At 39.6% G+C, this 13,040-nt stretch overlaps 1 protein-coding gene across 1 annotated transcript; it reads left to right on the top strand.

Moving 5' to 3' along the window:
• Positions 1–721: 721 nt before the first annotated feature.
• On the top strand, positions 722–8,161 carry LOC124270266 (uncharacterized protein C11orf98-like). The gene is made up of 4 exons (XM_046705302.1): positions 722–870; positions 1,342–1,469; positions 4,711–4,817; positions 6,666–8,161. Exons 1-4 carry the CDS (start codon positions 823–825, stop codon positions 6,749–6,751), a joined length of 369 nt encoding a protein of 122 aa, XP_046561258.1. The 5' UTR covers positions 722–822; the 3' UTR covers positions 6,752–8,161.
• Positions 8,162–13,040: the final 4,879 nt, after the last annotated feature.

The following is a 13,040-nucleotide window of genomic DNA, read 5'->3' as shown; positions in this document are numbered from 1 at the left end:
CCGCAGGGACCTAGAACGTGTGTAAGATAGCACTCTTATAAAAGTTGTAAAGAAGGCCAAGTCTGGGTGTCGTTATCGATAACCATTTAACTCTCACAAAGCATTAAATATATGAGAAACCCATATGACCCGTGGGAAAGCCCTTGAAAGCCCTTGTCTTGTTGAAAGTTGTTTCAAAGTCAAAGTGGGAAAAGGATCAGAACATTCCCAGCCACCCACCCCTGACTCCCTTTCCTATCGTCACCATACAAAAACTGTGTCGACAATGGACAGCATAACAACTATAGTATCACAGAGGTAGAATTAAAACTAGCATGCTATCGTTAAAAAAATGTGGTAGGAATGTGAAAAAAATGATCACAGACTTATTGTTCACAGTTAGTGTTTTACGTTTTGAACAAAACACCAACTAATTGTTATCTGATATTCTATTCTTTGAAAAAGTTAAAACCAAAAGTTAAAACCACATCTCATAATCTTCGTGTGAGTAGACCACCTGTCTGCCCGATCCAGACTCGAATATTTCTCTTGAAAGGCTTTATTTTTTCAGTCTTTCTGGAAAGACAATTTGCTACAGATTCAATACAACAGATATATCAAATCTGAAATTTATAATTAATATAAATGAGTAGATATACCAAATTTCAAACACGTTCTGCGATTTTTAGAAAGATCATATTTCAGAACTATGAACAGACTGAGTCCAGTTTAGAGTTGTCCTTCCTTGGTGACGACACTTCCTGTTTTCTCTCGGCACGTGTTGAACTGTTGACGATAGAGAAGAATTAATCAAGTCTCGTTTTAAAGTCATATACCAAGACAATGGGCTTGTTTTCTATAAAAAGCAAGAAACAGTATGTCAAAAAGGGTGTAAGTTCACGATGTTATCTTCATAAATGTGGATTTGTCATCCGTTTATCAACAATGACGTACACAGATGCATGTTACCAGGTTACTGGGTCTATATTGTTAGAACTGGTTGTTGACGTTGTTGTGTCATTTGAGGCAAGGACTAATTCAATGTCAATTTCACTTTGATCAGTTTAAATAAAAAAGGTCTTTACTGTTCAAAGATTTGGCAAGAGTTCCTCCCGTTCCCCCATCCCAAATAATATTTATAAATATGCTAAAATTATTAACAAAACTTAACACAACAATTACGAGAGACCTCACAAAATGACTAAAGGTCCAAAATTTAAGTTAGGGTTTAGGATTAGGGTTAGAGTTAGGGTTGGGGGTTATTTATCATTGTAAAAACATAATTTAAGAACTTATTTCTGTAATATGTGTTCATTTCAGAGACTAAATGTGAGTCTATCATGATAATTGTTTATTGCACAGGGTCGGAGGAAAAAGGGGTATGTCCCTTGTAACAGAACAGAGAAGAAGAAGCAGAAGAGGAACACGAGCAGTCAGGTGCTGGTGGAGGATGATGAGTTAATGAGCCGGGAACAGCTGCGGAAGAAGCTGTGAGTTAAGTTCTACTCAAGTGGACACATGTCCTTCTTTACCTCTGCTGGGATGTTGCTGGAGTATTTCGGGAACATTGCTGTGATATTGTTGGAATATTCCTGGAGTATTTCGGGAATATTGCTGTGATATTGTTGGAATGTTGCTGGAGTATTTCGGGAATATTGCTGTGATATTGTTGGAATGTTGCTGGAGTATTTCGGGAATATTGCTGGAGTATTTCGGGAATATTGCTGTGATATTGTTGGAATGTTGCTGGAGTATTTCGGGAATATTGCTGTGATATTGTTGGAATGTTGCTGGAGTATTTCGGGAATATTGCTGTGATATTGTTGGAATATTTTTTCAATATTGCTGTGCTATGAATGGAATAGTGCAGGAGTATGGCTGTAATATAGTTGGAATTTGGCTGGGATCATGTGATATTGTTGGAATATTGCTGAAATATTGTTGGTGTATTGTTGGAATATTGTTTGCAATATTTCTGTGATATTGCTTTTGTATTGTTTGAATATTGCTGTGATATTGTTGGAATATTGCTGAAAGTAGCCATACATACTACAGTAATCTTAGCACCCATTCTCTTCCCACAGAGGTTACTCCTGTCATATCTTCCTACGTAACCTCTGTTCTAATACGGCCCTTTCATGGTGTGAGCGTTCAAGACTTGTGATTGGACGCAATCAGAGTTAGTTGTGCAATCAGCGACGTTGTTTCAAAAGTGATCATTCGCAAGGCCTCCGTAATTTCCGTATGCTTCGAGAAAAACTAAATTTCTTCCCCTGCGCGATGCGCAAACGTTTCTTCTAGACAGAACTCAGTCATGTTATGGCGGATCAGTGGCGTCTCCATCGCCCTCGTTGACAACGGACAAGCTAGCCATTAAACGTCTTGTGTGTAACATCAACACAATTCCCCGGCAGATGGGGGATATTTGTGGCCCCGCATTTGCTTGTGTTAGTCAAGTTGAATCCAAGTCGATGTAACACGTGTTCTGATTGGATAGAAAGAAGGGAGATAATTCGTGTTGCAATCTTTTGCCGCTAGGGGACTTTACGAGAACCGGGAAATATGGCCGTATTAGAACAGAGGTTCGTAGGAAGATATGACAAGTAACCTCTGTGGGAAGAGAATCCTTAGCACGATGAAGGTATGTAAAAGTATGGTAGTTAGGATCCTCTTACTGCTACAGTTGCTTATGGTTGTTTGATTGGCATTCTATGGAATGGATATTTGTCCATCAGGCTTATCATTTTATCTACACAATATCTTGGGCAACATTGGGGTAATGGTTTTGCAGGATTCTGCCACTTTATGTTGGCTTAACACAAAAGGCAGCATTGAAGTGTTTCTGTTTACAAGAAATGAGGCACTAGTTATTTTGCAGACAAAAGCAAAGGGAGATAATTTATTATTTACCGTTCATGACTGCTGGCAGACCGTTCTGTCAACATTCATGTATAATACATGCTACGGTTTCCATCATGAATTCCAGTTTGTACTGGCCCAGGAGGACTATCAGGAACTAATTTAATGGTGCCACTGGCACTTCAGTAAATGGACTTTTTAAACATTTAAAGTTGCTGGACTATATTTCCTTGTCATTGTCAATCCAAGTGACCAACGGCATAAGCATTGATCTATGCAATTGGGATACAATGACATGTGTCAACTAGCCTAACCATCTTATCCCGTTAGTCGGCTCTCATTGGTTGGTAAAGACCGATTCTAACCCTGATCTTCATAGCTCCTCTTGTCAATTTACCTTTAAGTCTCAATAAACCAATTCTTAGTTTTCTTCTTTTTTTTCAGAGTACATCCTATCACATATATTTTTGTGAATATTGACCGACCAATGAAATGACTTGCAGTGTGTCGACATTAGTCAATCAGCTTTTTAAACTTTTACAGCCTTTGTTTCAAACTTGCAAATTCCAATCCGGACAACACATTACATATTTTAACAAGGTTCTTGATTCATAGGCTTTTAACTTTGACAGCCCTTTGTTTCAAACTGGGTAGCCTAATGGTTAAAGCTTGATTCATAATCGTTAGCCGTTAAAGACCCGGGTTCGATTCCCCACATGGGCACAATGTGTGAAGCCCATTTCTGGTGTCCCCGCTGTGATATTGATGGAATATTGCTAAAAGCGGCATAAAACTAAAACTCAGTCAGTCAGTCAGTCGTAATCTGAAAAAAATAGAAATGAACAAACTAATATTGAGGAATGTGAGACCAGGCTGTGGAAAATCTTTGGTGAATTAATGGTATATCCTTTTTAGTCAAGGGACAAATATTTTGATGAATTAAGTCATAACTGTCATTCAGTTTATGAATTGTTAACCTTTTAAAGATTGCATGATTGGAAAATACAATTTGGACTGTCATCAGATGGCTCTGTTGTTGGACGAAAGGTTGTTCTAACGTGACTCTTGACTGGATATCCTCATATCTTTGTTTAGCAATCACAAGAATTAGGACCTGATTTTATTGAGATTTGTTTGCCTCACAAATCAATGTGTTGCATTTTTTATCCACAATCGAATATTTTATGAGTCCCAAAAAATATTTTTGGGTTTCTTTTGAATGAAAATTACCATCAGGAGAGAATCCGTGAAGAAATCATTTAAAGTTGGTCTTAACCAACCCATGCTTGTCGTTACAGGATTGCGTGGTTGGCTTTGTTGTCACATGTCATTGTATCCCATTTGCAAAGATCATTGTTCATATATCAGTCACTGGATTGTCTGGTCCAGACATGAATATTTACTGACCGTTGCCATACAGTTGGAATGTTGCTGAGTGCTGTGTAAAATGACACCCAATCAAGTCCATTAGGGCAGCAAGAGATGACAGGCAATAACAATAATAGTATTGTATCTTGCTGCTAAATACCTTCCCTATATTTTCTGGACTAGCCTTTCGGTAAATACCAACATGCTAGACCAGAAGGTACTTTGGATGTGCTAAATATCACTCAATCTAGACTGAACCCGTGAAGATCCGGGTTAGAATTGTTTTCAGTGACCCATGTTTGTCGTAAGAGGTGATTAACAGGATCAGGTGGTCAGGCTTGCTGACTTAGTTGATCAATGCTCATGATGTTGATCACTGGATTGTCTGATCCAGACTTGATTATTTACAGACCCCCGCCATATAGCTGGCATATTGCTTAGTGCGGCGTTAAACAACAAACCAACCAACCGACCAACCAATTAGACTGAATGTTACATTTTCAGGAAGAACCGGAACACCAGTATCACAGTATCTGGCAAACGTCGACAAAAGATGTTGAAGAGGCTCCGACACACAGTGAAAGATGACAGCAAGTTGATACAAGTGGATGGTAGGTGGGACGTACCCAGTGTTGGTGGTCTGAAGGTCATCTCGCAGTGTCACTTCTGGCAGGAGTGAGCACAGGTTTTTAAAGTGATTTGGAGTCACTTTCTGTGCCATTGGCATGTTAAAACTTGAAAACCATTTTATATTTTAAAACAAAATGTCATATGTAACAAACAGATATTGGAAAGCTACCTTTTACTATTCATGGACTTTTGGCATTCTTATGCTTCAAGACTTCCATAGAAACGATTTGTATTTAGTCTAGAGAGACCGAGAGAGACATTGAAATTGTTGAGAAAAGCATCAAGTACAATGTATATTCCCATAACAATAATGTACACGTTTCAATATTTACATCTACATCACCTGTCACTAGTAAGGTGTCACATCTTTAATGTGATGCTAAGACCTGTGAAGGTCTGGGTTAGAATTGATCTTCAATAACCCATGTTTGTCGTAAGAGGCGACTAACGGGATCGAGGGGTCAGACTCGCTGACTTGCTTGATACATGTCATCGTATCCCAATTGCGCAGATCGATGCTCATGTCCATATCCATTCAAAATTTTGTTCCCGTCACTCATGGCTTTAAATATGGCATCCATGTCGGCGACATCAACTTAATAGTTGGAAGCAGACGTAAACATCAACACAACAACAACACAACACAATTATCTATATCATATGCTGTATCATCTATCATTCATTTCCACTATATTGCCTTGTTCTATATTCAAAAGAAAAGGTTTGATAAGGGGTATACTTGGCCCATGGATATCTGAATCATATTTCATTCACCAAAAGTGATTATGGATTAGTAAACAAGCTTATGTGAATAATGATCCATTACATTTTTACATAAATACAACAAATATTATATAATAAACAGCATGCTAAGAGAGCAAGCAACCTGTGTATACTACATCTTATTTACCCATCAAATGTGCGATTGAATGTTTACATCTTATGGTGACATGATTTGGACAGATGAAGAACTAATGCAATGTGTGTTCATAGGAATGGCGGCAGGAGCAGGATGGATTTAGAGATATATGCCGTTCAAACATGTATGCATTCAAATCACTACACCCAAGTCAGAGGCAAAAATGAAGTATTTGGCAAAACTGTGTACCAAAATATAGGTCAAAACTACTGTCGGCTTATAAAAGCAAGGGTGGGGAAGAAGTAGCCCGGCTAGGCCAGAATCACCCCACTTTTCATAGTAAACAGAACTAAATATCCTAGTTTAAACGGGGAAAGTTTGGCCTAGGGGGGGAAACTTGAGCCTAGCCCAAACTTTCCCCGGGGTAAGAATATCCTAGGAGAAAACCTCCCCGGGGAAAGTTTAGACCGGGGAAGAAATGGCCTGCTACACCAGGTTAGAATTTGTCTTCAGTAACCCATGCTTGTCATAAGAGGCAACTAACAGGATTGGATGGACGGGCTCGCTGACTTGGCTGACACATGTTATCTAATCCCAATTGCGTATGACTATGCTTATGTTGTTGATCACTGGATTGTCGGGTCCAGACTCGATTATTCACAGACCACCGCCATATACGCTGGAATATTGCTGAGAGCGGCGTTAATTAACAAACCAACAACAACCAACAACTCTGTGGCACCCACACTCACACACTCACTCGCACACACATTCAGGTAGAGACCGAGACAGACTCACGCACCACACACTCATATACGCATACAGTGTGTGTAGCAGTAGAAGTTCACCATGTTCAGTAAACCCATTTCACTTCACAACCATTTTAGTGAGTGCATGGTGTTGCAGACTAGGCTTTATGCTCTACTACATGGAATCATCCAGCTTATCAATAATTGTCTCTGTTTTACAGCTGAAATGGAGGAGGAACCAAAACAGAAGAAGAGCAAGAAGAAGAGCAAGAAGTCAGGGGAAGTGGATATGGATGAAGAGTTGTAGTCATTGAGACGAGGAAGATACTACTTCATGTCAGCCTGATTGATTCACACATTAAAGCATGGTTGGTTTGGAAGAGTGATTCAGTTCATGGTGAATGCCATTGGATATCTAGCAGAACATGCACACCTCTTGTGGAAATGATTGGTTTTGACCATTGGCATGACTGTCACAAAACTTCTGACAAAACCACTGTTCATGAGCACCACATCCAGTGGGATGGTTGTCGGAAATGTTTGCCAGATGCCGTAGTGATCTGAATATTGTGTTAAAAGGATCACTGTATATGTGCTTGTCATTAATCGTGTATGTTGGGAGTCCAAGAGTCAAGAGCTCACGTTGGACGTTGTAAATATCTGTAAATATGTCAACATAAGCTGTTGTTTCTCTCTGTCACTGTCATGTATATCAGATCTTTTACTTGATATGATACATCTCTTGATGGAGATTGGGAATGCCTCCATAGCTGTGGAGGCTTCTGAATGCTAGGAATGAGCAGGGGTGATGGGTTCAAACTGACCTTGTTCAATTCCCACATGGTACAATTCGTGAAGCCCATTTCTGGTGTTCCCTGCCGAGATATTGCTGGAATATTGCTAAAAGTGGCGTAAAACCAAACTCACTCACTAGTAATGAGTAGAGATATTCAGACACATATATTTGATTTCTGTCTCTCAAATACAAATCATCAGCATTATCAAATAAACAGCAGCCTTTTATTAAAAGTGTTTGGGATATTTTCTATATTCTGTCATTTCTAAGTGCCATGTGATTACTCATCCTGCAGCTTTTTTGAATGGCATATATAAATGACAGGATCCTGATCCACAAAGCGTTCGTAATGTTACAACCTGTTGTAACTATATTGTTTATCATAGGCTTATGAATGATGTAGTGATGTAACGCTTTGTGGATAGGGTCTATGGGGGTTTATCGAATCAAAGGAATCTATGTTAAACTGTGTCATGATATCTGAGGCAGGCCTTTGTCAGAATTATTCAAACAGTTACACACATATCCTACAAGAAGGACATAATCTCCAGCGTGCCGTTATACCCCTATCGACCTCACCTCCCACATTAGTGTCATGGCACCTCCCTCCGATAGTGTCAACTATGGAGGGTATTTATCTTCTGATGTGTTTTTCTTTAGTTACTCGTAAAAGTTCTGAATTATGATGGTAAAGAAATTATTCCAATTTAGTTGAGAATGCTTACATTTGATTGGCTTAAGAGCACTAAGATTAAGATTGGGGGTCAAGGTTTGCACAAGGTCATGACCTTGACATGACCTTCTAATGAAGTGTCATCAGATCTTGTAGCGGAGATGTAACCTCCTGAAGTAAAAGATCTGAAAGTGGATTAGTGACTCCTTGAGATGTAAATGTCTTGCATTAAAAAAATACTGACAGATTTTCTGTGTCCATTGTATACTTTTGTGCTTCCTAGACTCATATTTGTGTGTTATGTGAAACACTGGAGTACACTGTGTAGTTATTTCAGTGTTTGTTAAATCATTGTTTGCTTCACTGAGCAATATTCCAGGTATGTTATAGCAGCCTGTCCGTGTTCAGATCTGGTTCAGACAAACCACTGATATAAACCTTGACCACCAGATACAGGAGTGGAAATTGGTCCCAAACCACCTCTGCTAGTAACATATGCTATATTTGGGACTCTTTTTAGTTGAGCCCCATCCGAGATTCGAACTTGCACCCTCAGAGTTCGAATCCCGGATGGGGCTCAACTAAAAAAAGTACTAGAATTTGTACTTTACTAAGAAAGTGTAATCCCAAATATAGCATATGTTACATTTGACCACTTTCTAAATGGCATTGTGTAATCACACCTCTGCCAGGGGTAAAAGTGACCAAATTGGTTGATTGTGTGTGATCAGATGCAGACAGAGTGAATTATTGATCACAGGAGTGTCTAGTACAGATGGGGTAGCCTAATGGTTGAAGCCCTTGCTCGTCATGCCTAAGACCCGGGTTCGATGCCCCACATGGGTACAATTTGCAAAGCCCATTTCTGGTGTCCTCACACTCTTGTCCAGGTTTAAATGCTTTCACCCTAATCGTGTTGCTTGAATGGTTCATGCAGCCTTAAACCACTAATATGCGACCCATGGTGTATCAGCACATCAGTTTCACCACACTGTCTATTGCCAGCTTCACTTTGGGCATTCCTCCAACATAAGTTGTTGTGAGGTTATGGCATAGTGCCTCCATCATAATACCCTACATACATGTAATGTGACCTGTAGTTTTCACGCAAGGCTCGTTAAGCTGAATTTTAGAAGGACTGACTGACTGAGTTTGGTTTTACGCCGCTTTTAGCAATATTCCAGCAACATCACGGCGGGGGACACCAGAAATAGGCTTCACACATTGTACCCATGTGGGGATTCGAACCCGGGTCTTCGGCGTGACGAGCCAATGCTTTAACCACTAGGCTACCCCACAGCCCCAATTTTAAAAGGAAGCCAGCTGAGCCATATTTGGAGACTGCTCTGAGACTTCTGATCACAATTTTATCTCAGGCAGTATTGATGCCATCTTTTATAAATTGGTTGATTACTTAGCCTTCAGGCATCATTAGCCAAAGGTATTATCTGGTGGGAAGTAGATTTTTGGATTGTCTTCTCCAGACTGACTTAAGTTGACTCCCTGCTGCCATATAGCTGGAATATAACTGAGTGTGGTGTCGGACAAACAGAACTTAAGCCAATGTGGCAGTTGTCCTCTTCAGTGATATTATCATTATTCAGTAATGGATTTACTACTTCACATATATGGTGGCCTGTGCAATGTCTACTTTATCTGTTTTGGCCAGCTGTCCACTGTAACCTTGTCTGAGATGACCAATACAAGCTCAATGTATACTAATGTATATATTTGTGGTAGGGTTCAGTTTTAATGTCACTTAACATCATGAGAGTCAGCCTTGACTTCAGTCCATCAACCTTTCTGACACTGTTTCTCTCAACTTTGCTTGGGGCAGATGGGTAGCCTAATGGTTGAAATGTCCAATCATCACGCTGAAGACCCGGGTTCGAATCCCCACATGGTACAATGTGTGAAGCCCATTTCTGGTGTTCATGCCGTGATGTTGCTATAATATGGCTAAAAGTGGAGTAAAACCATACTCACTCACTCACTTATTTTCAAATAATTTGAGGGCGGTGGCATAGTTTAGTGGTTAAAGCGTTGGCTCGTCACGCCGAAGACCCGGGTTCGAACCCTTACATGGGTACAATGAGTGAAGCCCATTTCTGGTGTCCCCCGCCGTTATATTGCTAGTATTGCTAAAAGCGGCGTAAAACCTAACTCAGTCAGTCAGTCAAATAATTTGAAATTTATGTAATCATGTTTTACACATATCAAAATGTTTGCAAGTGCCTTAATGAAGACAGTTTTTCAAAATGTTCTTTGAAAATGGTTACCCATGCGTTGTCATTAAAGTTTAGTGTTTGCTCTGATTTAGGATATACCAGCATCTGATGGTATGACTAACAGATCACCGAAGTAAGTGATGGAACATTGGCATCATGGAGCTACAAATAAAATCCCTGTATAAAATATATTAGTATAAACTGTACTCATTATGCCTTTGTTTTCCTAACACAGCAAAAGGCTCCAGAATATATAATCGCAAATTGTTTGTACTACCAGGCGCTGCCAAACATAGTGTGGAATTGCCGCCCTTGGGCAGATCAGGAACTTGTGATTGTGGGTTTGACTTTTTTTTCATCCTGAGTATGCGACTTGGTCTTTCAGCACCATATCCATGGTTTTCTGGAGTGGTAAAAGTCTGATACCTGCATCATGGGCTATAAGTTGACACAACTGGAATGCTGTTATAATGATATCCTTTAGTCCAAAGTAGTCGCTCACTCACTCACTCACTCCACACATCCAATTCACAATAATGCTAGGGGGTGTAGATTTTATGTTTTTATTTTTGAACAATGCTGAATATGTAACAATTCTGTTTCTGGGTAAGAAATTCTGCTGGTTTAAGAATTAATACTCATTTATATTAATACTCATGTATTGGACTAATAGGAGACAACACTCATGAGTGGCTTGCAACATTGTACCATATGAAACAACAAAATATATTCTTTGAAATTGCATAAAACATTGGAATGCATCAGTAACAGTATAAAAATTATTTGTATGTGGTACATGAAATATACATTTGATTGAAACTAGTTCTGTTTGAGAAAAAACCCTAAAGAGTAGAATGAACAGGAACATATTCGCTACATATGTCAAGTTAATTGAGACTTATTACAGAAAGGATCCTTTCCGGTTTAGACATGTGACCGATATTGCAGACAAGCTCCCATGAAGATCCGGGTTAAAATTGGTTTTCAGCAGCCCATACTTGTAAAATTCGACTAACGGGATCGGGTGGTCAGGCTCGTTTACTTGGTTGACACATCTCATCGTATCCCAACTGATCGATGCACATGATGCCGTTCACTGGATTGTCTGGTCGAAACTCAAATATTTACAGACTGCCGCCTTATATATAGAATATTGCTGAGTGCGGCGGTAAACAGCAATTCTACCATGTTCGTTTTTGATTGGCTGTTACTAAAAATTAGAAGTGAAAAATTTTCAATATCACTTCTGAGAGCTGGTTCACTGCGCGTAGTGTCAAAACACTACGCAAGGGTAAGGAGTGCATATCTAAAACGCGTTTTATTCATGGTGCATATGTCATGATAGAATGGAGATAATCCTTTTGTGTTTACATTTTGGAAGTGATTATAGTTGGTTGAACGCTGCTAAATGTAAAAGCGTGAGGCTTAGATGAAACAGCAGCGTTCAACCAACTATAATCACTTCCAAAATGTAAACACAATATGATTATCTCCTAAACAGACACGATTCTATGTAAAAATTGGTCCCAGGGAAGGAGCTACTAACAGACCTTGTGGGCAGGCGCGGCGGATTGGTGCGTGTCATCGTAACCTGGGTCGTTGCTAATGATATCAATCACTGGATTGTGTGATCCAGACTCGATTATTTACATGGCGTCATCATATCGCTGGAATATTGATATATTCAGCTTTAAACAACGTGTGACCTGACGTTGTGTTATCGCACATGATCATAAGGTCAGTCACTGGAGTTTTTAGTGGACATTTGATTGTTAACAGATCACAACATTTAAGTGGAACTTGCTGTAGGCGATATTAAACAACAGGGAGAGACAGACGATGGAGTAACATAACACAATGAGATGACACCTACCAATTGTATGAAGTGAAAAGTCTGGTTAAATTGAACGTCACTATATGATTTAGTTCCATGGTCATGACATTGATATATTTTTGTATCTCCAACCCTCATAAGTTGATTAAATAGCAGACGCCATTGCACAAGCACACACGCACGCACAAACGCACTCGCACACAGTCTATGTAGAGAGCAACAATCGTGAACGCTAGGTTACATCCTGTACCACTGGACCACCTCCACTATAGTGATCGTAACGTATACCCTGGAGATTGTCGAGGATGATGAACCATGGAGTTGATTGTAAAGTTTTACATACACATCCTCGTTAGTATTCAAGGAACTACGTGTACTGGGATATCATCATCGGAACTTGTACAGAATGATCTTAAGCAGCCATCAACAAAATCTTAGAGGAAATTTATGCATACATCCTGTGAACCTTTATGACACACCCCTACTGAAACCTTTCAACAGCATCATATTAGATAGGTTTTGGCAATCACTATCACATTACACTAGTTTTATCTACTTTAATCATTATAACCATATATTACTGTACATATGCCACAACGCTCAACGTCTATAAACTGATACCCGTGAAGATCCGGGTTAGAATTGGTCTTCAGTAACCCATGTTTGTCGTAAGAGGCGACTAACGGGATCGGGTGGTCAGGCTTGCTGACTTGGTTGACACATGTCATTGTATCCCAACTGCGTAGATCGATGCTCGTGCTTTTGATCACTGGATTGGCTGGTCCAGACTCGATTATTTACAGACCGCCGCCATATAGCTGGAATATGGCTGAGTGCGGCGTAAAAATAAACTCACTCACCCTATAAACTGATAACTGAAATACAACAGCTAGGTGAAATATTTGAAATTTGAACATAATTGTCAACCCCAAATACATGCAAAATATCTCGACCCCCCAACACATACGACGTGTGGTCAGTCACCGAATAATGTTCAAATTGAATAAACGCGAAAACATCATTATTTATAAAAGGAAAGCTCAGTTTCTATGCCCCCATTGTGGT

Source organism: Haliotis rubra, unplaced genomic scaffold, assembly GCF_003918875.1.
Source record: "Haliotis rubra isolate DU_JTF1 unplaced genomic scaffold, ASM391887v1 Scf150, whole genome shotgun sequence".
NCBI lineage: Eukaryota > Metazoa > Mollusca > Gastropoda > Lepetellida > Haliotidae > Haliotis > Haliotis rubra.
Note: the sequence above shows the minus strand (reverse complement) of the source record. Positions and strands in the feature narration are given on the sequence as shown.

Excerpts from the sequence above, each read along its gene's own strand:
- LOC124270266 (XM_046705302.1), top strand. The coding sequence starts at position 823 with ATGGGCTTGTTTTCTATAAAAAGCAAGAAACAGTATGTCAAAAAGGGT. Across the intron at positions 1,470-4,710 it reads GAACAGCTGCGGAAGAAGCT|GAAGAACCGGAACACCAGTA; the intron begins GTGAGTTAAGTT and ends TTACATTTTCAG. Across the intron at positions 4,818-6,665 it reads CAAGTTGATACAAGTGGATG|CTGAAATGGAGGAGGAACCA; the intron begins GTAGGTGGGACG and ends TCTGTTTTACAG.